The sequence below is a fragment of the Bombina bombina genome, chromosome 10, assembly GCF_027579735.1.
Source record: "Bombina bombina isolate aBomBom1 chromosome 10, aBomBom1.pri, whole genome shotgun sequence".
In the NCBI taxonomy this organism is placed as follows: domain Eukaryota; kingdom Metazoa; phylum Chordata; class Amphibia; order Anura; family Bombinatoridae; genus Bombina; species Bombina bombina.
Window position 1 is genome coordinate 80,743,779 of NC_069508.1, and position 24,358 is coordinate 80,768,136.

General features: G+C 40.9%; 1 protein-coding gene across 1 annotated transcript in view; it reads right to left on the minus strand.

The window, feature by feature from the left end:
- Nucleotides 1–22,994, minus strand: part of LOC128640724 (flavin-containing monooxygenase 3) — a 145,819-nt gene extending 122,825 nt beyond the window's left edge. The window contains exons 1-2 of the mRNA XM_053693152.1: nt 22,981–22,994; nt 13,246–13,601 (exon numbers count right to left, since the gene is read on the minus strand). Of these exons, the coding sequence (XP_053549127.1) occupies nt 13,246–13,601; nt 22,981–22,994 (370 nt within the window). The remainder of the gene's footprint in view (nt 1–13,245; nt 13,602–22,980) is intronic.
- Nucleotides 22,995–24,358: the final 1,364 nt, after the last annotated feature.

Sequence of the window (24,358 nt, forward strand, 5' to 3'; positions counted from 1 at the left end):
TGGCGGCGGGGTCCGGGAGCGGTGGTTTAGGGCTTAAACATTTAATTTAGTTGCGCTGGGGTCTGGGAGTGGCGGTTTAGGGGTTAATGAGTTTTATGTAGATTGTGGCGGTGTAGTGGGGGGCAGGATAGGGGTTAATAACTTTAATATAGGTGGCGGTGGGCTCCGGGTGCGGCGGTTTAGGGGTTAAACAATTATTTAGTTGCGGCGGGGTCCGGGATCCGCAGGATAGGGGTTAATAACTTTATGTAGGTGGCGGCAGTGTAGTGGGGGGCAGGATAGGGGTTAATAGGTATAATGTAGGTGGCGGCGGGGTCCAGGAGCGGCGGTTTAGGGGTTAATAATTTTATTTAGCTGCGGGGGGCTTCGGGAGCGGCGGTTTAAGGGGTAAAACAGTGTAGTTTAGTGTGGGTGCTTAGTGACAGGCTATCAAAAAAGCTGCGAAGAAGCCGATGAGCAGCAAGATCGATGACTGTCAGTTAACAACGGTCTTTTTTGATAACTTTGGAGAACGTATTCAGGTCCACGGCGGCGATGGTAGGCGAGCTTAGGCGAGCGTATTGGGCCGGCGAATGCAGCAAAGTAGACGGCTTGATACATAGGCCGCATGGCCTCCAGAACTGTAAACAATACTCAAGATGTGGCCTAACTAATGATCTATAAAGTGGCATAAGAACCTTACTATTTCTTCTGCAAATACCTCTAGCAATACATCCAAGTATTCTGCTAGCCTTACTCGCTGCATTACTATATTGTTTACTAAGTTTTAAATCATCTGAAATAATAATTCCCAAGTCCTGTTCCTCATCTGTAACAGTCAGTAAAGTGTCACTGAGTCTGTAATTGACATTTGGATTTTTCTTCCCTAAATGCATTATTTTACACTATAATGTGTTAAACTTTAGATCCCAGTCGTTTGTCCAATCCTCCAATTGTTGTACATTCACTTCTCATTTTGTTGACCCTCCCTGGAACATCCACTCTGTTACAAATTTTTGTATCATCTGCAAACAGACATAATTTCCCCTGTAGCCATTTGCTGATATCACAGATAAATATGTTAAACAAAACAGGCCCCAGAACTGACCCCTGAGGAACACCACTATTACTAGTGGACTCCATTTACTAAGACACTTTGTTTTCTGTCCTTAAGCCAGCATTCCACCCAGTTCACAATTTTTTAATCTAGACCACGGAGATACAGTTTGTGAATTAGTTTATTTTGTGGGACGTTGTCAAATGCTTTGCTGAAATCTAGATATGCTACATCAACTGCTCCACTCTTGTCTAATACCTTTGTTACATAATCAAAGAAGTCAATTAGTCTGACATGATCTCCCTGAAGTAAAACCATGCTGATTTTGGTCCTCTAAATTGTTTGTCTTTATGTAAGTCATAATTCTTTCTTTTAAGAGGCTTTCCATTAATCTCCCTACTACTGAAGTTAAACTAACTAGCCTGTAGCTATCAGATTCTTCTCTACTGCCCTTTTTATGAAGAGCTATTACATTTGCTATTCTCCAATCATCTGGGACAGCTAATGTTAATAGTGACTGATTAAACAGATCAGTTAATGGGACAGTTAGTTCACCAAAATCCTAAACTTGTGATCCAATCTAGACACTTAATAACCAATTAAAAACTCTTAATACTCTAAATATCAATGTATATTTTTAAAAATACCAGTAATATTCATTTTGCAAATAATTAAATAACATTAGTTAAGTGAAATGTGTAATATATTTTACAAAAATCTCAACTTTACCTATGTATTTAAAGAAAACATTTTATAATGAAATTTGTCCAAGTATATACCCAAAAAAGTCTGTCTATATTTTTTGTACTAAGTAATATCTGTAATGATCCATATTTTATTTTATTTTAAACAAAATGTTCAAAAATAGGTTTATAGAATGGAAAACAAGCAACACTTTATGAAAATAGGATTGTTCCCCTTTTAAAGTCCACCTTAACCACTAAGTAAAATGAACTAGAAATCAAATCCACCTTAACATGAGTAAATGAGCCAACTCACGAAACTGACCAATAGAGGAAAGAGGAGGGCTATTTAAATGCCAGCACTATCACACATCAAATATACGTCTTGATAAAGCCCATCAGACGGCGAAATGCGTTGGCCTTAAAAGCAGAGTCTTGTCTTACTAGCTCTGGGAGAACCTGAAGGAGATCTATTTCAATTTGTCACTCAAAACTGTAAACCGAGACGATAAAAGGAATACAAATGGCCGTTTGTTGTATCCCGCCCAGAATTGCGCAGGATCGCACGTCAGCACAGCTGATCGGGTGGAACCAGAAGGGAGATTGAAGGTAATAGCAGCGCTGTTACTAACAGCTAACGAACGAAACCTAATACCGGAGAAAACACAGGAACAAATTTGTGCCCCATGCCTGCACACACAGGTACAAATATATGCCTGATGAAACAGGGTTGGTGCTGAGAAACGCATTGCATGTTATAATATAGAGGGGGATATTATATGCCTCACCTCTTGGTTCCTGTTTTTAAGAATTTTTTAATGTTTTAATAAATCACCATTTTGAATTGGCTCCGTGAGTTGTGGAGGTCCCTATGTGTGTTATTCGTATGTTGGTTGCTGTGTCCGTTTAAAAGGGATCTCGTTTGGCAGCCCCACTTCCAGTTCTCAAGGACTAATGCCAGAGGCATTCCTGGACATCTGCTGATAAGCACAGCAAACTGGGTTGCTGTTAATCACCCAGTCTGCGCCTAATAGCACTGTCTGAGTGCTTCACCCAAATGTGAGTACCCTGTGTGGGCTAATATAGTTTTTTTAATCTGCTTATACTGGTACACACAAGCGCCTCTCTTTTTATCCCTTCTTTGCCTAAACTCAAAAGATACAAAGAAAGTGAACATATCACATTTGAATAGGAACATTTAAATACTTAGTAGCTATTATTCATCACTATATGCGATCAGTGTTAAGGTGGAAACCATTTTTAAAAATATACATTGATATTTAGAGTATTAAGAGTTTTTAATCTGTTATTAAGTTTCTAGATAGGATCACAAGCTTAAGATTTTGGTGAAATATACTGTTGGGAGACGTCCCTTAAGTAGCAATATAAATTTTAATTCTTTATTTTTTATAATTCATATAAAAAAAAATTGTGTATGAAGAGTTGTAGATAAATTTGGAAATTGTTTATCAAATTTCATCTTCCATTGTTCTTGAGCTTTTAGCGCTTCCTTACTTATTTTTTATTTTTTATACTATTTATTTAAAACGTTTTTTCAATCTGAGGGGAAGATTGAAAAGAAAGGGAGCAAAGAATAAAAGCTGAGCGCCTAACTTGAATTTTTAGTAACTAATGGGACAGTTAGCACTGATCAAAGTTCTTTTAAAACCCTTGGATGAATATTATCAGGACCCACTGCCTTTTTAACATTTATTTTTGATAATGCTAACAAAACCTCATCCTCTGTAAAAAGATTACTGTTAAGCTTGTTTCTATTTTTCGTAGCATCCCTTAATGTAGACATAAGGAGGCCTATTTAACAAATGTCTGTCAGAAGCAGCGGTCGTAAGACACCTCTGAGGTGACGAACTGCAATCATCCCGATCAGATACGATCGGGATGATTGACACCCCCTGCTAGCGGCCGATTGGCTGCAAATGTGCAGGGGTGGCATTGCACAAGCATTTCAATGTAAAATGCCGGCAGCGTATGCTGTCAGCATTTAGCGATTTCAGGCGGACATGATCCGATACAGCGACATTTAATAAATCTACCCCTAAATGCTATTGTATTGTCTTTTAATTGCACATTTACTAGTCCTTTAAGACATCCTGTCTAAGAAGAAAACTTCCCCGGGGGCGGAGCGTAGCCGTGCTGGAACATGGCCGCGCTTTGAAAGAGCTCTGGAGCTTATCCTGTGCTACTGGCTTCACTAGTATGACATCAAGAGCAATAACATCCCTCAAATGCTACCTTTACACTCCCCGACACCCGGAGGACGACATACAGGCGACGGCTTACTATAATCCATACCGGACGTGGGGAGGCAGGAGAGTCCAGAAATACATCACTGGCCGCAATCTCTTCTACACGAGACCTGACTCACTGGGCGATCACCGGACCTGTTCTCACTGCGAAATCTGCTCCTCTGCGTGAGCTCCAAGATCAGGTATTAAAGACCAGGGACCGACCTCTACACTGGGCAGATCGCAATTGAGACCTAACAGTAACTGCTGAGGCCTACCTCTGTCGCACGCAAAAGATATGCACTGCTGTGTCCACAGCCTGATACCGGAAAGCCACACACTGAGGGTAAGGAGTGACAACAGGGTCATAAAGTTATATCTTAGAAGCCGGACACTCATATCGCTTACAAGGGGACCTATCTAACACCTAACAATATAAATCACAACTTGGGGGAAAGAGTTGTAAAAATAACTCTTAGGGCCTTAGACTTGCTTCACTGTGCTGCGCCCACAAAAATCTATATACCAATTACAGACTGCACAGCCATAATTCCGTTAACCACAGGGTGAGACAGATATTAACCATAAAATGGCGTCTAGGCAGAAACCCAAATCAGACAACAAACTTTCTGCCATGTCCACACCCACCATGAATCACTTCTTTCATAAACCAGACTGTGAAGTTGCCGACACTGCTACAGACCTGCAGACACCAGAAACCCAGGCAGAACAAGATCAACTGTCCTCACCACACTCCCAACAACTCTCTCTCATACAATCAACTATCTCGCAACTTCCATCTAAATCTGACATGGCAGACCTAAAAACTTTCATCAAAACTGAACTGACCTCCCTTAAAAATGACATAAATGCCATGGGATCAAGGATAGAATGCCTTGAAGAGGGGCAAGACACTCTGAATAATATGATGTCAGACTCAAACCACCAAATGGTGAGACAAGAGATCCTCATACACTCACTTCAGCTCAAAGTCAAAGATCTCGACAATAGAAGTCGTAGAAACAATTTACGGATAAGAGGGGTACCAGAGGAAGCGACACAAGAATCCCTTCTCTCCTACCTATTACAACTATTTGAATACATCATACCATCCTTAAAACTTACAGAGTCTTCTATGGAATGCGCACACAGGGCCCTGAGACCTCCCTCAAAAACCCCTAATCCCCCAAGAGACATCATCATCAAATTCGCTAATTATTTAGAAAAAGAAGCCATATGGAAACAAGTCCGTCTGCAAAGAGAGATTAAGTTTCAAACCTACAGCATTCAAATATTTCAGGATATCTGCCCATCTACGATTGAAAGGCAAAGGGAAATTCATTACTCAAGTCCTGCAGGAAAGGCGGTGCGATACCGCTGGGGCTTTCCTTTTAGCATCATTGTCCAACAAGAAGGAAAGACTCACATATACAAAGAACCAGAGGACCTAGAAGCGTTTTCAAAGGGTTTGAATATCACCTTTCCACCACAGAACCAACAATCACAAGGCCTGATCTCCCCTAGGAGCGACGACGCACCCAAACCCCAAAGGTCACAATGGACTCTAGTCAACAAAAAGAAAAAGCTGGACACTCAACTATCTCGAACTTTAAGTCTACTGCTTGATGTGTAGGTAGCTTTCCAACACCGCCTCCCATTAACAAGATCTGAAACAGACCCCCGCCAACGGAAGCTGATAAGTATTCCAACAAAATGATTTATGATGTGTCACTTGACAGCTCTAACTACTGTACTTATCTGGCAAATCTTTGCACACTTAGGGAAAAGCACCTGTTATCATAATTGTTCCACAGGCTCTCTATTAGGAGTAGGCCTTTGATACCCTTAAAATTGTGTTAAATAACCCACTTCTTTTTCAGTGTTATTTTGAGGCGATAGACTAAATATGAAGCCTCATTGCTGCACCGTCAAGTAACTATTCCCCATTCAGTCTAGACCCAGATGTTTAATTCTTATTGTGTTGGAGTTACTGCTTTAAAAAGTAAATAGTATGCTCCCACTGTTCTAAACTAGGAGCATCAGTAGCATACAGGATTTGCCACCCCTATTACCAATAGGTTACCAATGTTGGTATGTACTAATTTTGTTGTTTACGTTTTCTCAGTACATGTTTTTATTATGTTTATTATATGCATGTTTCAAATACTAGATGTGTTGTTTCAACCAAAATGTAATTGTCCTTGGTCCGCCCTGCACCCCAGCTCTTCACTGTCACACTATACTAACTAGCATTACACCATATTCACACCATAAGCTCAGCACCCACCACAGAGATAATGGCTAATCTAAAAACACACTCCAATGCCAAAAATTATATACATTTGTACTCTGTTAATGCCAATGGCCTGAATATTCCTAAAAAAAGATCAACTGTCACCAGAGAACTCCATAGACAAAAAGTAGACCTTGTGTTTCTGCAGGAGACCCACTTCCGGAAGGGACGGGAACCCCAGACTTTTAAATGCACATATGGTTCTTGTTATTGGGCTTCAAACTGTAGGAGTAAAAAACATGGGGTGGGCATACTGATAAATAAAAACATCCCCTACACAAACATACAGGCTATTAGAGACAAAGAGGGAAGATATCTCATTTTGATTGGGCTATTATACGGCAGACCAGTAACTCTGGTCTCACTATACGCCCCCAACACGGCCCAACACTCCTTCATGAAAAAAATAGCCAATCTAATATTGGAACACCAAAAAGGGACCCTCATTATGTGCGGAGACCTCAACATCACCTTAGACCCTAGTATGGACTGTTCTTCGCAACACTCCTCTCTGCCCACCTCCCGACTAACCAAGGTTAACTCATGTCTTAGAAGTATAGTAGCACACAACGTTTGGAGGACACTCCACCCCAACTGCAGGGACTATACGTTTTATTCCTACCCACACAAAATATATACTCGAATTGATTATGTACTGACAGACATTGAAGGCCTCTCATTATTTAACTCAGCCAAAATTTCACCGATAACGTGGTCAGACCACGCTTCTATACTTTGTAAGATGACTTGGCCCTCAAAACCCATAAAAGATTATATCTGGAGACTTGACGAATACATGCTGACAGACCCCCTAGTGACCCCTAGAATTTCAGCAGCACTTCTAGAATACTTTGAACATAACGATAACCCCGAAACTACCCCTCACACCCTATGGGAAGCGCACAAGAGCGTTATCAGAAGAGAGCTAATAGCTATAAAAGCACAGATAAATCTAAAAGAGAATTAACCTCCTCTCTCATTGCAAACATAAAACGCTTGGAACAACTGCACAAAACTTCGCCATCAAACAAAGACCTTCCCCCCCGAACTTACCCAGGAAAAACAGACGCTGGCTACACATCTTGGCAAAATACACAAGAGACAAACACTATACACTCAGCGTAAGCACTACAAAGGCAGAAATAAATCAGGCAGACTACTAGCCAGATATTTAAAACAAAAAGCACATACAAAATACATTATGCAAGTAAAAGATAGCAACGGCCTTGTACACAAATCAACCAAGAAAATTTTACATACCTTTCAAACGTTTTTTCACAAGTTATATAATATTAAAAACCCACATGACCACCACACCAACCAAGATGAGACAAGAGCCCGACAAATTGAGGGCTACCTTAGGAAACTCCAATTGCCATGTCTGACAGACTCCCAACAAGAATAGTTAGAAGACCCCATCTCCTTACTGGAGTTAAAGATAGCCTTGAAGAACTTGCCTACCGGTAAAGCCCCACGCCCTGATGGCTTTAGTCATAAATATTACACAACGTTCCAGGATATCCTGAACCCCTACATGCTAAATTACTTTCAATCCATAGATGAAAGTGAATCATTCCCTCCTAGAGCGCTAGAAGCCCATATAATACTAATCCCTAAACCCAATAAGCCGCAAGACCTCCCTAACAGCTACCGACCCATATCGTTGCTAAACACTGACGTTAAGCTTTACGCCAGAATACTGGCACTAAGATTGAATAAAATTCTCCCAGACTTAATCCATCTCGATCAGGTCGGTTTTATACCTGGCCGGGAAGCGAAGGACAACACGGTCAGGGAATTAAATCTAATTCACTATAGTAAATCCAAAAATATCTACTCAGTCCTATTATCCACGGACGCGGAAAAGGCCTTTGACCGTGTTGCCTGGGACTTTATAAGGGCCACACTAACCCAAATGGGTTTTCTCCCTATACTCTCATCCAACCGCAAGGATTCTGGTTAATGGCACCCTTTCTTCCCCATTCCCAATGGAACTCGCCAGGGCTGTCCTCTGTCCCCACTCCTCTTCGTATGTGTTATCGAAACACTAGCTGAAAAAATTAGACAAAATCCCCATCTCACCGGTATCGATATAGACGGTCGGGTATACACCACGTCTCTGTTCACGGATGACATGCTCTTCACCCTTATCGACCCCGTAAATTCAATCCCCCACCTCCTGACCGAATTCGCCACTTTCCAATCATTATCAAACTTCGTCGTTAACATGTCAAAATCTGACTACTTGGATTCTTGTCATGTTGATAGTTAAAATGAGAAATTAGTGGAGTGGTTAAACTGCCTGTCTTAATTTTGCTGACATGTTCCCAAATTCTAGACCTGACCTCCCGTGAGGTCATGCCTATATATTGCAATTTGCAAAGTGATAGATAGATAACATACGTGGCTCTACAATTAAAACATTTCTCATGTGCAAAGCTTTCCCCTGTCACTTCACTTTTCAAACCATTACCCATTATTACATGATCATAGGCTATACAATTAGCATTATGACACTTGAATACTAGTTTGGTCGTCAACCAAGAGCTGGGAATATTCATATTCCTGCTTTTTAGAGTTGTGGGTGCTAGCCTATTGCCTATCCTAAGGCCTCTTTTAAAAGCAAATCTACAACCTGATCTTATTGTGTCTGCTAGGTCACTGTCAGCTGAAAGTAATGAATAGTGTTTGGAAATAATATCACATATGTCCCCATGTTGCTCACTGTAAGTCATGAGGAACATCATCCTTTGCGTTTTCCCTCTTGGATTTCTCTCAGACACCCTCATTAACAGGGGACCCCTGTCTCTCTTCCCTACTTCATTCTTAATTGCCACAACCATTTTTCTCGGGTAGCCCCTAGAGACTAATCTTTCAGTAAGTTGATCAGCCTGTTTCTCAAACATAATCTTACTTGAACAATTTCTTAGGGTCCTCACAAACTGCCCTTTTGCTATGGCCTTAAACACCCTATTTGGGTGACTACTGTTCGCATGTAGAATTGTGTTCTTTGCAGAGGGTTTGCGATAAACAAATGTATCAATGGTACCTGGTTTGCCCTCCAGGTTACCAACCAAGGTGACATCCAAATAGTTAATGTTGGTACAGCTTGTCTCAAATGTAAAGCCTAGTCCTAATCTATTGTTATTCAGCTTGTCAATGAAATTTTGAACAAGTCTGTTCTCACCCTTCCAGATTATTATGAGGTCATCTAAAAACCTTTTGTAGAAGGTGATGTTAGATCTAAATGAATTTTTAGCTCCATAGATGTGGGACTGCTCCCACCACCCCATATAGAGGTTAGCGTAGGAAGGGGCAAATGTAGCCCCCATAGCAGTCCCACATCTCCGGAGTTAGAACTTACCATCAAAGCTAAAATAATTGTGGGTCAACAAGAAATCTGTTACCCGTAAAATAAACTCACAATGAACCTCATCAAATTGTCATGACCTGTGCAAAAAGTATTTTATTGCTTTAAGGCCCTTCTTGTACGGTATGGAGGAATAAAGGGCTTTTACATCTATGGTTAACCAGATATTATCTTTGGCCCAGCCTTCTTCCTTTAACAACCCTAACAGGTGCCTATAATTTAAATAAACAAATTGTTAACAGTCAACCAATAAATCCTTTTTTAATGTGCATCTGGTATTTGAAGAAAATCTATGAAGGATTGTAATAAATAGACAGATGTGCAAGAGTGAGTACTTAAAGCTAGAACACAACATACACTCACAATGCACATACTATGTTTTATTCATACATGTTCTGACATTGCAAGGGCTATTTTACATATCCTATGACACAAAAATAAAATCATATATTTGAAAATGTCCAAATACAATATTATATTTCAAGTGTATATATTGCATTTTGATGCTTTAGAGTTCAGGTTAAAAGGCCATGAAACCCAACATTTTTCTTTCAGAATTCACATGGCATACAATTTGAAACAACTTTCTATTTTTCTTCTTTTATCAAGTGTGCTTTATTCTCTTGGTATCCTTTGTTGAATGAGCAGCAATACATTATTGAGAGCTAGCTGGGTGCTAGCAAATGCGCTAGTTACAAGAAGCATCTACATGCAGCCACCAATCAGCACACAGTAGGGCATTAATGCTCCTAAAACTATATAGGTATGTTTTAAACAAAGGGTACCAAGAGAACGAATCAAATTAGGTAAAATCTATTTAAATCATTAAAGTTTAATTTTGACGTTACTGTCCTTTTAAGGAGTGCAAATAAATTCACTCTTTTGAACTGTATAAATCTGTGGACATGTAAATAAATGTTTTATAAAATTATATTAATTCATGACTAATCTTGTAATTTGTTACAAAGATTTCTTTTATTACACTGAGTAACATTAACCTGGATATCAGTTTTAGATAAAAACACGGATCCTTTTAAAGGTATGTACATAGGGTTGCCATATTGCTGCTTTAAGGGAGGACACTTCTGAAAAATACATATGTCAAGGGCTGTTTAAATAAATGTTTAATGTTCCACTATAAGAACCCTGACATATGTATTTTTCAAATGTTTCCTCCCTTAAAGCGGCAATATCGCAATCCTATATATATATATATATATATATATATATATATATATATATATATATATATATACATACAGGGAGTGCAGAATTATTAGGCAAATGAGTATTTTGACCACATCATCCTCTTTATGCATGTTGTCTTACTCCAAGCTGTATAGGCTCGAAAGCCTACTACCAATTAAGCATATTAGGTGATGTGCATCTCTGTAATGAGAAGGGGTGTGGTCTAATGACATCAACACCCTATATCAGGTGTGCATAATTATTAGGCAACTTCCTTTCCTTTGGCAAAATGGGTCAAAAGAAGGACTTGACAGGCTCAGAAAAGTCAAAAATAGTGAGATATCTTGCAGAGGGATGCAGCACTCTTAAAATTGCAAAGCTTCTGAAGCGTGATCATCGAACAATCAAGCGTTTCATTCAAAATAGTCAACAGGGTCGCAAGAAGCGTGTGGAAAAACCAAGGAGCAAAATAACTGCCCATGAACTGAGAAAAGTCAAGCGTGCAGCTGCCAAGATTTGCTGCAACATCACTGGAGTGCCCAAAAGCACAAGGTGTGCAATACTCAGAGACATGGCCAAGGTAAGAAAGGCTGAAAGACGACCACCACTGAACAAGACACACAAGCTGAAACGTCAAGACTAGGCCAAGAAATATCTCAAGACTGATTTTTCTAAGGTTTTATGGACTGATGAAATGAGAGTGAGTCTTGATGGGCCAGATGGATGGGCCCGTGGCTGGATTGGTAAAGGGCAGAGAGCTCCAGTCCGACTCAGACGCCAGCAAGGTGGAGGTGGAGTACTGGTTTTGGCTGGTATCATCAAAGATGAGCTTGTGGGGCCTTTTCGGGTTGAGGATGGAGTCAAGCTCAACTCCCAGTCCTACTGCCAGTTTCTGGAAGACACCTTCTTCAAGCAGTGGTACAGGAAGAAGTCTGCATCCTTCAAGAAAAACATGATTTTCATGCAGGACAATGCTCCATCACACGCGTCCAAGTACTCCACAGCGTGGCTGGCAAGAAAGGGTATAAAAGAAGAAAATCTAATGACATGGCCTCCTTGTTCACCTGATCTGAACCCCATTGAGAACCTGTGGTCCATCATCAAATGTGAGATTTACAAGGAGGGAAAACAGTACACCTCTCTGAACAGTGTCTGGGAGGCTGTGGTTGCTGCTGCAAGCAATGTTGATGGTGAACAGATCAAAACACTGACAGAATCCATGGATGGCAGGCTTTTGAGTGTCCTTGCAAAGAAAGGTGGCTATATTGGTCACTGATTTGTTTTTGTTTTCTTTTTGAATGTCAGAAATGTATATTTGTGAATGTTGAGATGTTATATTGGTTTCACTGGTAAAAATAAATAATTGAAATGGGTATATATTTGTTTTTTGTTAAGTTGCCTAATAATTATGCACAGTAATAGTCACCTGCACACACAGATATCCCCCTAAAATAGCTAAAACTAAAAACTACTTCCAAAAATATTCAGCTTTTGATATTAATGAGTTTTTTGGGTTCATTGAGAACATGGTTGTTGTTCAATAATAAAATTAATCCTCAAAAATACAACTTGCCTAATAATTCTGCACTCCCTGTATATATATATATATATATATATATATATATATATATATATATATATATATATATATATATATATATATATATATATATATACAATATCTGTAGTCAGTAATTTACCTGACAGTGAGTTCATCAGCTTTACTAATTCTACTCTAAAAATGTCTTTGAATGTGAAATGTAATTTTCTCTAACATAACCTCTTGTCATTTGCAAATAATTTAAAATTATCATATAACCTTTCAACTAGCATTAACTTTGTAAGGAAAACAGAATTTATTTGGCTAACATCTGTAAATTCTCTTTGTTAACTGTATTGTCCGTCTCGGTATGCTATTAGCTGTGCAATTCCTTTTTGATAGGAAGTGCCCAAATGCCATATCCAACTATATTTTCACATTATAAATGGTTGAAATGTTTACAATTAACATTGTACTGATGTTGTTCTCTGCGGTATAACAGGCTTATTTAAAGGAATAGTCTAGTCAAAATTCAACTTTTATGATTCAGATTTTGCAATTTTAAGCAACTTTCTAATTTACTCCTATTATCAATTTTTCTTTATTCTCTTGGTATCTTTATTTGAAAGAGCAAGAATGTAAGCTTATTAGCCACTTTCTGACTAGTGTCTAAATGTAGCCACTAATCAGCAAGTGCTACCCTGGTGATGAACCAAAAATGGGCTGGCTCCTAAGCTTACATTCAAATAAAGATACGAGAACAAAGAAAACATTATAATAGGAGTAAATTAAAAAGTTGCTTAAAATCGAATGCTCTATCTGAATCATGAAAGTTTAATTTTGACTAGACTACCCCTTTAAGTTGTTTAATCATGTGTATCTCACTTACCAGTTATAACTCTGATTGCCCAACGAGCCTGAACATCAGAGGTTGGTGGGATCCCTCCTAAAGATTGTACCAGCCCAATAACACCCATGGTTGTCTTTTCAAGTGTTGGCGGGAAGATTCCTTTGTAGAGTGATACTTTATTATTGCTGTTTTTCACAAGTGAGTCATCAATAAATGGATAGGCATAGCTATAGCCAGTGGCAAAAATGACAACATCTACATTCTCCATCACTGACCCATCTTCAAAAACTGCAGAGCTTTCTGTAAATTCTCTGACATCTGGCTTCACCACCACAGTGCCGCATGTAATGCAGGCAGCCAGATCATCATTGAAAACAGGTTCTTTCCTTAAGTTCCTAGAGATGCCAAAAGAAAAGTTAGCAAAAATGAAATAATTTTAAAGAATACAAATTAATATTTGCAAATATGACGATTTTACATTTCAGAAGAATAGACATTAATAAGACTCAAAACATAAAAGATGACACTGTACTTTTTAGCTAATTATCGGCTAGATTATGAGTTTTGCAGTAAGCTGAAAAAACAGCGTTATCAGGTTCTAACGCTGCTTTTTCGCGCCCGCTGCTATTACGAGTCTTGCAGGTTTAGGGGTACCACACACTTTTTTGGCCTTACCGCAATCCAACTTACGCAAATTGTGTATAGTCTTTTTTCAATGGGACTTCCATAGCGCTGATATTACAAGTTTGTCCTGGGAGGCCAAAAAGTGAGCGGTACACCCTATCCCGCAAGATTCCTAATGCATTTTAAAGTCAGTAGTTATGAGTTTTATAGTACAAAGCTGTAGCATAAAACTCATAACTAACACCCATAAACTAACTATTAACCCCTAAACCGAGGCCCTCCCGCATCGCAAACACTATAATAAAAATTTTAACCCCTAATCTGCCGTTCCCGGCTTTGCCGCCACTAGAATAAACATATTAACCCCTAAACTGCCGCACTCCCGCCTCGCAAACACTAGTTAAATATTATTAACCCCTAATCTGCCACCCCTAACATCGCCGCCACCTACCTACATTTATTAACCCCTAATCTGCCGCCCCCAATGTCGCCACCACTATACTATATTTATTAACCCCTAAACCTAAGTCTAACCCTAACAGCCCCTAACTTAAATATAATTTAAATAAATCTAAATAAAATTAATCATTAACTAAATGATTCCTATTTAAAACTAAATACTTACCTGTAAAATAAACCCTAAGCTAGCTACTATATAACTAATAGTTACATTGTATCTAGCTTAGGGTTTATTTTTATTTTACAGGTAAGTTTGTATTTATTTTAACTAGGTAGAATAGTTACTAAATAGTTATTAACTATTTAATAACTACCTAGCTAAAATAAATACAAATTTACCTGCAAAATAAAACCTAACCTAAGTTACACTAACACCTAACACTACACTACAATTAAATAAATTACCTAAATGAAATACAATATAATAAATCAAATACAATTAGCTAAATTACAAAAAACAAACAAACAAACAAACACTAAATTACAGAAAAGAAAAAAGAAAAATTACAAGATCTTTAAACTAATTACACCTAATTTAATAGGCCTATCAAAATAAAAAAGCCCACCCAAAATAAAAAAAAACCTAGCCTAACCTAAACTACCAATAGCGCTTAAAAGGGCATTTTGCGGGGCATTGCCCCCAAGAAATCAGCTCTTTCACCTGTACCATTTAGCTCTATTGCAGCCCAAAGCCCTAACCTAAAAATAAAACCCACCCAATACACCCTTAAATCCTAACACTAACCCCCGAAGATCCACTTACCGGGAGAAGTCTTTATCCAAGCGGCAAGATGTCCTCAACGAAGCCAGCAGAAGTGGTCCTCCAGACGGGCAGAAGTCTTCATCCAGACGGCATCTTCTATCTTTATCCTTCCGACGTGGAGCGGGTCCATCTTCAAGACATCCGGCGCGGAGCATCCTCTTCCAATGACAACTACCTGACGAATGAAGGTACCTTTAAGTGACGTCATCCAAGATGGCGTCCCTTAGATTCCGATTGGCTGATAGAATTCTATCAGCCAATCGGAATTAAGGTTGTAACTATCATACCTAGTTAAAATAAATACAAACTTGCCTGTAAAATAAAAATAAACCCTAAGCTAGATACAATGTAACTATTAGTTATATTATAGCTATCTTAGGGTTTATTTTACAGGTAAGTATTTAGTTTTAAATAGGAATAATTTAGTTAATGATAGTAATTTTATTTAGATTTATTTATAGTACATTTAAGTTAGGGGGGTTAAGGTTAGGGTTAGACTTAGGTTTAGGGGTTAATACATTTAGAATAGTGGTGGCGACATTGGGGGCTGCAGATTAGGGGTTAATAAATGTAGGTATGTTGCGGCAACAATGGGGGAGGGAGATTAGGAGTTAATAAATATAATGTAGGTGTTGGTGATGTTGGGGGCAGCAGATTAGGGGTTAATAATTATAATGTAGGTGGCGTCGATGTCCAGAGCAGCAGATTAGGGGTTATTAAATATAATGTAGGTGTCGGCGATGTCGGGGCGGCAGATTAGGGGTTAATAAGTGTAAGTTTAGGGGTGTTTAGACTCGGGGTTCATGTTAGGGTGTTAGGTGTAAACATAAAATATGTTTCACCATAGGAATCAATGGGGCTGCGTTACTGAGTTTTACACTGCTTTTTTGCAGGTGTTAAACTTTTTCTCAGCTGGCTCTCCTCATTGATGTCTATGGGGAAATTGTGCACGAGCATGTATAACCAGCTCACTGCTCACTTAAGCAGCGCTGGTATTGGAGTGCAGTGTGGAGTTCAATTTTGCTCTACGCTCACTTCTTGCCTGTTAATGCTGGGTTGATAAAAACCCGTAATACCAGCGCTGCAGGTAAGTGAGCAGTTAGAATAACGTGCAAGTTAGCACCGCACCCCTGTTACGCAAAACTCGTAATCTAGTCGTGTATGGTAAAAACAATGTTTCCAATTACTTGTTATACCAGCTGCAGAGTAGAAAATGAATACACATGTCTAATTTAGTTTATTTGTTATTTGAAATAGCTGTTTTTGCTAACTGAAAAACACAACACATTTAAATGAGCTAAGCTTGCAGAAAGATCAGGCATCCTTATCTTATTTATTTATCTACACGTTAATGTCTCCTTATCTTATCTCTTTGTCTGTATCTCGTTTGTCCTTTTATTTGGAATTTCTGACCGCTACAATGATCCGGAGTTAAGTAAAGTGTACTGACTAATTAGGAAGGGAACAATTTAAGGGATATTTGCTTTACTGACTGGGAAGAATAAGGGTGGGGGTAGTGTTTGGTATATTTGTCTCACACAGGCATAGCCAGGACAATAGAAAAGGGCAGGGGCAGTTTCAGGTGAGCTGCAGCTAGCTGTCCCTGATTAGGCTAGCTCAGGGATTGGCCAGAGAGGGGGAAAGGGTGGTTTCGGGCAGAAAGGGATTAACTGCATATATAAGTGCCTGTATAACAGATGAGCTCAGAAATAATTATTTTTCTTTTTCCCTCCCTCCCTCCCTCGAAACAACAAAGCCTAGCCCAAGGAAGAGGTCACATGCAAGAGTCACAAGCGACACGGCTAAGGGCAGATGCTGTGGTGTTTCTGCCACTCAGAATAAGACCGCCCGTGTAGCGCCCCTTAAGGTAGGGTGACCAGACGTCCCCGATTTCCGGGGACAGTCCCCGGATTGAGGATACTGTCCCCTGACAAATTATGTCCCCGGGAAGACAGCCCCCTGAGTGTTGCCACATGTCAGGGTACACAGGACCGGAAACGTAAACTCCCTTACTCCAGAAGCGTGCAGAGAACATTCAGAGTGACTGGTGCTACCTTAAAAAAGGGCGTAGTTAACTGCTACAGAATTAGCTGAGACTATACCACTCGCTGTGCACTCTGCTTCCCTCCCTGGCTTTCCCCTCACCCAGCAAGATACGGAGCGTCTACACTAAGCACAGAGCAGGTAGATTTGCGATGACAGCACCCTGGCTAAGACACTGAAGCACACATCAGTATTTTTATGCAAGCAAACAATTCTGAAATGTGCTCAGCTTAGTGAGAACACTGTCACAACTAAAAGTGTTTACTGTTTACATAATTAAGTGGCACAGGCTTTGCAGCTAGTTATACGGAGCTGACATGGTAATTGCTTGATGTGGTTTTGTAATGAGGGCAATCCCCTCCCTTTTAGCTTGCCTGTTATTGCGGTCATGTGATCCACCCTGCAGTGTAGCTTCTGAAAACTGTTTGCTTCACTAAGGTGCGCGGGAACATTGTGCTGGGGGTGAGTAGAATTCCTTTGCAGGGGTTAAGTCTGTTATTCTCTTGCTGCAGTGAAAACGGATACTACAAACTCTACCTACTTCAGAGTGCACAGGTCATCATCATTAATCAAAAAGCTGTCTGTGAAGAAAACATTTATGTTGTGCTGCTGCAAGTGCATACTACATTTGTGTGATCTGTCTATGCTGAGGCTAGCTCTATACCTGTGCTCCCTGTTTGTCTTTTGGGTTATTAGCTCAGTTTGTTTAAATATATTTAAAAATGAGAAGGGCTATACTCTGGGAGAGGTCCCCTGATGATTCATTGGCTAGCAAGCAGAATTTAATACACATTAGCTGAGGCTACACCAGCTAAGTCTGAATATATTGTGGTGTTAATTAGTCTTTCCAATAGGTATACAATTGACAATAAATACCAAATATAATAAATGTATTGTACAAAAAAAAAAAAAAAAAGGAAAAATCAGGCATTAGTATTCTGATGAGAGGAATGTGGGTTCCATAAATGTGAGGATCAGCAAATGAACACCCCTTCCATGTGCCACTCCAATGAAAACATGGGCTTTTATATTTTAAAACAGAAACTTTTGCTGACACCAATAAACGGGGGCTTTTGGCATATAAAATCCCCCCCACTAAACTCATAGTGCTCATGAACACTCCCAAAGCCAAGGTTTTCTTCATTCTTTTAAATTGCAGTACTTAGCTTCAATTAATTGAAGATTTGGTATTAAAGTTTAGGTTCTTGAATTATTTTGCATAATCAATTGTTGTCTAGGAAATGTGTGGGAGAGAGAGAGAGAGAGAGAGAGTGTGTGTGAGTTTGTGTGGGAGAGAGAGAGTGTGTGTGTGGGAGAGTTTGTGTGGGAGAGAGAGAGTGTGTGTGTGTGTGAGTTTGTGTGTGTGTGGGAGAGAGAGAGAGTGTGTGTTTGTGTGGGAGAGTTTGTGTGTGAGTTTGTGTGTGTTTGTGTGTGGGAGAGTTTGTGTGTGTGTGGGAGAGTGTGTGTGTGTGAGTTTGTGTGGGAGAGTGTGTGTGGGAGAGAGAGAGAGTGTGTGTGTGTGTGAGTGTGGGAGAGTGAAAATGTGTGTGTTTCTGCCACTCAGAATAAGACCGCCTGTGTAGCGTCCCTTAAGGGTTTGTTCGCCAAGAAGCACGAAATCAGCTACTGGTCTGTCGGTCAGAGCTGGGGGACGGCATAGAAAAATCATGGCGTTTCTTTAGTTACATATTTCTGGCGCGGGAAGTGGGTGTCCTGGCACATGGGTTCAGTTGCATGTTATTCTGAGGCTAACAAAGATGAAGAAGCCAGTGCGCAGTGTGTTGGTGCTGCGCCACGCGGTCCATCAATACAATGTGAAATCAGCGAGCAGTTTGGGGAGCCATGAGTTGAATCCCACTGGAAGCCGCCACACATAGATCAGCCTATGATTCAACCTACTGTGGTGGTGTTGGCAGTCCCTATGAAACCTGCAATAATTTCCAGAATCAAGGAGACAGAGGAAAGCCCCTGGAACTACTCTTGATCTTTGCGTGACACAAAGGCATAGAAGTTGGTGGAGAGGATATCCTACAGGATAAAACTGAGCCGGGCGCAAGTACAGAGACCGCTGATCTTTACCTTCCTACAATCAACAATCATATGAGCCGACTTCCGGTGGGCAGACTCCATGGCCGGCAGCAGATTAATTGAACTCTGCACAAACCTTGCCTAAAAGTTCTTATAAAGTGACTCGGAATACTTTATTTTGCCCTAATATGGTCTCTTATCGGTCCTGCTGCTGACCAGGAGCCCACTGAAAAATCCTTGGCAGATATTGCTGCCCGGAGCAGAACGGACATTCAAAAGAGGACCCCTTCTGCCCTTTTCAGGAGAGCTAGGCACCGCTCCACCACCGAGGTCTGCTGCTTGAGCCACCAAGAATTGGGATGCAGATCGTAGCCACGGGACACCATACTGTGCCCAGACTGACACCGGGGACCTGCCGACAGCTTCCTACATCGGTAATACCCCGGCCGGGAGGAACTACCTCCTTACTTGTGAGCCAGCATCTTATCCCCGCGTGGCCCGCTCCCTCTCTGGGCCGCTGTAAAGCAGGGAGACCGGCGGAAATCTGGGACCAAAGCAGACACCAGCACAGAGATCTGGGAACGTACACCACCCCCCAACCTGGCCAGCCCGGACTGGTAAGGAGTCACATGCCCCGGAACATCTCTACCACAGAGCCCGCCATTTGGCGCGAAACAATACGGCTGCTCCCAGGAGGAATTCCCCACTCATCGGACACCGAGTGAAAGGCACGGAGCCTGACAGGGGTAAGATAGCTTTATTCTTCCCTAATAAGGGGCCCCCTAACCACTGCTGGCCACAACTGCTCTATCTCATGGCCATTTGCACATGAGCAGCTACATTGGGGGGGAACCTGGAGTTTGAACTACATGGGGCCTTGTCTATAATGCCTTCTCTTAAGCACAGTAATTAAGTGAACTACCCACGCTCTTTGTGACACTGAAGTTTGCCACTGTTTACCCGGTGGAAATGCGCCGGGGTTTAGTTCAATCCCCTAAGTGCGGTGAAGCCCTGCATGGGTGGAGAGAGTCTCTTATCTAGGCAATGAACGGTGCCTACCCTCACTGGATCCACGTGGGTCTAGGATTATATCCTTTTGTATTTTTCCCCCTGAATTACTCAGACATTTGCCATCCTTCGGCTGGACTGCTGTGGGTCTGAGCCTATAACCCCTAGGAGCACAACTGTGGAACTTTCTATCACTTGCTTTTCTGACCCATATTTGATGGGGCATGTAATCTCCTGCCCCTGAGACAAAGAACTTGTGCACATTATGCTGAAGAATAACCTCATGTGTTTCTCAAGAGAGTTTAGTGTATAAAATTTAAAACTTAGCATTGTTAATATTTGCACATAACCTTTTTCCCTCCCCACTAGACAGCTAGGTTGTTAGATATAACACCCTGATTCCCACACAGGGTTAATTTACTGTATACTACTCGGTTTACTCAAGTTTTGTGCAGCTGCTCCTGCAAAGATTCTTGTGCATATTATGCTGAAAAATAACCTCATGTGTTTCTTAAGAGAGTCTACTGTATAGAATTTAAAATTTAGCATTGTTAATATTTGCACTTAACCTTTTTCCCCTCCTCACTAGACAGCTAGGTTGTTAGCTCTGGCAACCATATAACACCCTGATTCTCACACAGGAATAATTGACTGTATATTGCTCGGTTTACTCATGTTTTGTGCAGCTGCTCCCTGCAAAGATTAGCGGTCTAACTCTGTTTTATTACCTTTAATAGTGGGGTTTAGTGATGTTGCGAACTGTTTGCCGGAGAACAGTTCCCGGTGAACATAGCTTGTTCGTGTTCGCCGCTGCGGGTGAACATATGCGATGTTCGATCCGCCCCCTATGTGTCATCATTGAGGAAACTTTGACCCTGTATCTCACAGCCTTCTGACACATTTGAGCCAATCAGCAGCAGACACTCCCTCACAGACCCTCCCAGCTCCTTGGCAGCAGCCATTTTAGATTCATTACGATCTTGCTTTCTTAGTGAGAGGAGCTTTAGTGTTGCTGCTGCTGACATTATAGGGAAATAGATAGCTAGGCTAGTGTATTTAGTGTCCACTACAGTCCTGAAGGACTCATCTAATCTCTGCTATAAGGACAGCACCCCAAAAAGCCCTTTTTAGGGCTATAACTTCAGTCTTTTTTATTTTTTTTTATTTGCATTTGCCTGGCTTTCAGCCTGGGTGTGAGGCTCACGGCATATACTGTGATTAGTGCCACCACTGATATCTGCTTAACATTAGTGTAAATTTAACCAACAAAACTTTTAAATCATTTTGCTAGTGTAATCTAATTTCATTTTCTATCAGGCCTGTGTCTCAGGCTCACCCAGCATATATTGTGGTTTATTGCTCTGTGCCAGCCACCACTCATATCTGCTTAACATTAGTGTAAATTTAAACAACAAAACTTTTAAATCATTTTGCTAGTGTAATCTAATTTTATTTTCCATCAGGCCTGTGTGTCAGGCCCACATCATATAGTGTGATTAATAGCTCTTTTTTCCACCACTTATATCTGGTGTAACATTAGTGTAAATTTTTGTAAAAAAATTTTTTTTACATCAGTCCTCTTCTAGTGTTATTTAATTTTAGTTGCCAGGCCAGCCTGGCTGCCATTAGTGCCAGCCTGTGTGTCAGGCTGCCAGCATATACTGTGCCTACTTCCATCCTCAGTGCCAGTCCACCACTCCTATCTGGTGTAACATTAGTTTAAATTTTGTAAAAAAAAAACCTTTAACATCAGTCTTCTAGTGTTATTTAATTTTAGTTGCCAGGCCAGCCTACCACTAGTGCCAGTCTGTGTGTCAGGCTGCCAGCACATACTGTGTCTACGTCTATCCTTAGTGCCATCACTCCTATCTGTTGTAACATTAGTGTAACTTTTTTAAAAAAAAACTTTTACATCAGTCTGCTATTGTTATTTAATTGCAGTTGCCTGTCTGCCAGTGTGTGTGCCAGGCCCACTTTCCAACTAGTGCCGCGAATCATATTTGTTATAACAGTAGTGTAAATATTTTAAATAAAAACTTTTTTGACTGTGAATCATCAGTCATCTAGTGTAATCTAATTGCAGTTGCCTGCCTGCCAGCGTGTGTGCCAGGCCCACTTGCCAACTAGTGCCACCAATCATATTTGTTATAACAGTATTGTAAATATTTAAAATAAAAACTTTTTTGACTGAGAAACGTCAGTCATCTAGTGTAATCTAATTGCAGTTGCCTTCCTCCCAGCGTGTGTGCCAGGCCCACTTGCAAACTAGTGCCACCAATCATATTTGTTATAACAGTAGTGTAAATATTTTAAAAAAATATTTTTTGACTGTGAAACATCAGTCTGCTAGTGTAATCTAATTGAAGTTGCCTTCAATGTATCTATCTATCTATCTCGTGGTTGTGCAAATGGACTGTTTGCGGTTGTTTGCGGTGCGTTACACGGGGAGTTTGGTCTGTCACTGTGAAGCGGGCGTAACCCTTACACTACCTGATCAATACAACATCATACCTGATGTTTTAAAGCACGTTATTCCAAACAATTTAGGAATGTTAGGTGATTTAGGCCCTTTATGGGTTAAAACCAGACTCTGCATTGGGAGCGGAGCGAGCGACCGACCAAGATGGTCGCAACACACTGAGGCTCCGTGAACAAGCCGGGTGCATAAATCGGCAAAAGCTGCCTAATTCCTCCCAAGACCTCTCCTTATGATATGTGAAGCGGTCGCAAAGCTCCGTCAAACAATCTGAGCTGCCTCCGGATCGCCTACACGATCGAAACATCGCTAGTGCCAGCAACCAGGTCTGAGGCCTACACGGAAAGGCGCCTATGTTATTGCACCCACTCACCTGTCCAGGCTCATTCTAAAGTAACGGTCATTTACCTCGGGCCACCGGCTGTCTTATCTGGGGCTACGGATTAACGCTGACCACCAATTCTTGGCTGAGGCGGATTGTAGTAGAGGGGAAATGTGTTGCAGTGCATCCTTTGCTGGCTTGAGGGCTTCTGAGAATGGATCGCCACGTGGAGCTTCTTAATGTGAGTACAACGCTGCCATATAAACCCCACTGCTGACACATATTCTATCTAAAAGGGTTATAGTATTTCCCAGGACTGACTTAGAGAGGTGGCAACATCAATTCAGCTTGTTATAACCTACACATGGTCAGTAAAAACTTCATTTCTAACCTTTCTAACCTGAGACAGTGCAAACAGAGAAAACCCTGAGAGCCACAGAACAGCTTTAATCTCTGCAGAACTGGAGCATATAAATACAAGACCATTGATCTGTAGTCTGTGCAGCTGTTTAGGACTTTACATATATTTTTTTTTTTTGCATCCCCTAATAAGTAAAATATTGCCCATTGAGTCTGCAGCTCTGGATTAAGACTCTGGTCCATTCAAACGGCATTACTTGCTACTCCCCTGGAACACATAGCCCTCTCCCCTTTCCTGCTGCTCTAGATAACAGCAGGTCATATCATCTATTCCCTTTGCCGTGATCACCCTGTGAGGGTAAACTCCCCGGGGGCTGTGGTGTTCCAGGGGCACGCTTACCAACTATATTGCAGGACTTGTGATAAAATACCTCTGTTAACCCTGTGTCTGTGGCTTATCTTATAAGATGTCTCAAAGGAGAGCTCAAAAGAGTGAAAAAGTACAAAAGCTGCCGTCAAATACCCAGAGCACTGTTAACACCTTTTTTAGGCACACAGATCAGGTTATAAATAAAAGAGACTCAGGAACCCAGCAGGTACACATTGAAGAGAGTCAATGCGACATGATTGATAATTCCAGCTGCCCCTCTCCCCCAGCAGAGATGAGCAGGGAGGACTCCCAGATTACCTACAAGGCAATGGAAGCGCTCATAGAACAGGTTAAATCCTGCATTAAGGACGAGTGCGCAGACTTAAAGAGAGAGATTAATGACCTGGGGCGCAGAGCATGAATATGTTATGTCACAAAAAGTTGCAAGTCTGTCATCCAGGCAATCTCAGCAGAATCAACTGGTAATGGCGCTAGAAGATAAGATTGACGACTTGGAGAATCGTTCTAGGCGAGGCAATCTACGATTCAGGGGAATCCCTGAGATGGTGCTGAACAATGAACTCCAAGAATACTTGCAAGCCCTTTTTGCAGAGATGATGGAAAGCCCTGAAGAAGAGAGTCCGGCTATACCACTCGATAGAGCCCACAGGGCGCTACGCCCTAGACCACCCGACGATG